Genomic DNA, 2,500 nt, shown 5'->3' with positions numbered 1-2,500 from the left:
ACTTTTCCTTCGTGGTTCTTTCAAACTCTTACTTGATTTTACCTGAACAGATATTATCGAACAGGCCTGACCATCACCTGATATTAGAAAAGACAGGAGGGCTACGGGCGAAACTCCAGTACAAGGAAACGCGTCTTCACCTTTACTGCCCAAGAAAAGCTTCGGGAGATGAGCTGGTGACACAGATGAAGGTAAAGAGAAATGGAGATGCAGTTGGGAAGGAAAGGATGGGGATGGGAAGATTAGAAGGAGATGGAGGATCATCAGGAGTAAAGAGTGGAGGGGAAGGATGAGGGGGGTGTAAGTGGAGGGAGAGAAGACCTGTAGAAAAGAAGAAAGGAGAGGGAGACGGAGAGAATGGGAAAAAAAACAAGAGAAGAGAGGAAAGTAGATTTGGGAAAAGGACGAGGAAGAGAGAGTAAGACCAAGAATAATGGAGAGTTGAAGGAGTGCTCATGTTATGCAAACTCGTTGCTCGTTGAAGAGTGCTGGTGTGATAAGTGGCTTCAGTATTCCAACACTTGTCTCTTAGCGATTTTTAGACGCCCACCCTTAAGCGTTACTTACAATTTGAAAAGAATCGCCACAATAATATATATCCAGCACTAATTGCAAACTATAATCAGCAATTTGGAACAAGAGAGCCTGTTTCTGACCCTTTTCAGATTTTTTTCTCCTGTGAGCGGCAATATTTCATATAACCATTGGGATCAGTGAATGCTTTCACACGCTTTTACCACGGCGCCCTTTCCAGTGTAGGAGTCAAGTACCTTTTCAGAAGCCGAACATTCCGCCATCCGCCATGGTCGGCGCGGCGCGACGTCGTGTTTTCAGTTGGACCCAGTGGCTTCAGTGACCAACGTTACACACGTGTGAAGTTTACGAAACACCTGGTAATGGTAGCTAATTTCAAGGTTATACGATGGAGCGGAGAGAAAGGGTGGCTTGTGTAATAATTAAAGTTTTTTTTCTTTGGACAGCACTGGAGTATCCTGCAGAGCCTCATGACTCAGGCGGAAGCGCTCGTGTTCCTCGACCTCAATGACGGCGCGAGTACGGAGGCGAAGAGAATTTACCTCAGCGTCACCTCTCAGCATCCTCATGGGCGTCATCTCCTGCGCCTCTGCTCTGGCCATCAGAAGTCCTTCCTGAACAGCCCGCTTGCGATAAAGGTTTGCTTCTGATGGTCTCCTGTGGTCTTCATAGTGTGGGAATGCCCCATTATTTCCCCTTATTCTGAATTGGGAAACTTTTCTTAACTCTTAACTGTTTGAAACATCTCACTTTTTTAATTGAAATGTGTGTGTGTGTGTGTGTGCGTGCGTGCGCGCGTGTACCTGTGTGTGCATGTGAGCGTGCGTATACATATATGTATATATGCATGTATACATGCATGTACACATGTATGTATACATATATGCATGTATGTACGTATGCATATATGCATGTATGTACGTATGCATATATGTACGTATGTATATGTCTGTATGTATTCATATATGTATGCATGCATACATATGTGTATGTATCTTGTAAGTTACTGGCCTATATATAAGCCGGATCCCCCTTTCCCAGCGCGAGGGCACCGGCACCGTGGGACTCACTCTGGCGTACCTGAAGGGGGACGAGGCGGGCGACGGGGAGGAGCCAACGCCAACCGAATTACAGAAAGGTTACACACCATTTGCAATATCTTATCTGCTGATATGTCCTTTATTCAAGACATTTTATCATGTCACACCTTGATTATTTCATAAAATCATAATTGATTCCACGAGAAAAATAGAAAAACTGAGTAATAATGATATTGTAATTAGGCTAATCCAGCCGGGACATTCCGATTCATGTCAATCATAAAAAACAACTTTTTCTGACCTTCCTTGCTCCCGTTTCTCGCTGCGCTCATAAATTTCACCTATTCAGTTAATTCTATCCATACTATACGTTTATTTTAGCTCTATTGGATGACAGGCTAACAAAATGGCACCTAAATTGTAGCAATGTGGATTACGGAAACATATCCCTCAGGGACCATATATATAAAAACCATAAACACCTCGTTTCTAAGAAGTCACGCCGATGACAATCCAGAGATAATATCCCTACGTCTCTGAATTGATGCCGGATGGTCACGCAATTGCTTCTCGATTACATCGCAACACCAGAGATACATATTGATACTTGATTGCCTTTAGAGTTTGTATCTCGCTGGGTATATAGTGTTGCACATGATCATGGCTCTTACCTTTGTATTACGTCCTCTTTTTCTTTGTTCTCTCAGGAGTCATGTCTCAGACATGCACCATTGCATGATGATGAAAACCATTCCCTATATACCACCAAGTGGTATATAAGGCTCCCTAAGATCAAAGAACAGCTCTAACTTGTGATGTTGCAGTGTGAATAAGTTCTGTGTGGCGTTACCATCTTCACTGGGGCTTCTATTGCTGATATCATCTGATAGATTTCATATCAATGTGCACATGTGTATGTTGTTTTT

General features: G+C 43.2%; 1 protein-coding gene across 1 annotated transcript in view; it reads left to right on the top strand.

Annotated features, from left to right (window-relative positions):
• Positions 1–2,500, top strand: part of LOC122246491 (uncharacterized) — a 13,750-nt gene that overhangs the window by 9,381 nt on the left and 1,869 nt on the right. The window contains exons 5-7 of the mRNA XM_043005080.2: positions 51–191; positions 981–1,172; positions 1,576–1,672. Of these exons, the coding sequence (XP_042861014.2) occupies positions 51–191; positions 981–1,172; positions 1,576–1,672 (430 nt within the window). The remainder of the gene's footprint in view (positions 1–50; positions 192–980; positions 1,173–1,575; positions 1,673–2,500) is intronic.

Source organism: Penaeus japonicus, unplaced genomic scaffold, assembly GCF_977035675.1.
Source record: "Penaeus japonicus unplaced genomic scaffold, GWHDUDI00000001_assembly GWHDUDI00000002, whole genome shotgun sequence".
NCBI classification, from domain to species: Eukaryota; Metazoa; Arthropoda; class Malacostraca; order Decapoda; family Penaeidae; genus Penaeus; species Penaeus japonicus.
The sequence above is the reverse complement of the archived record's forward strand: the minus strand, read 5'-3'. Positions and strand labels throughout refer to the sequence as shown.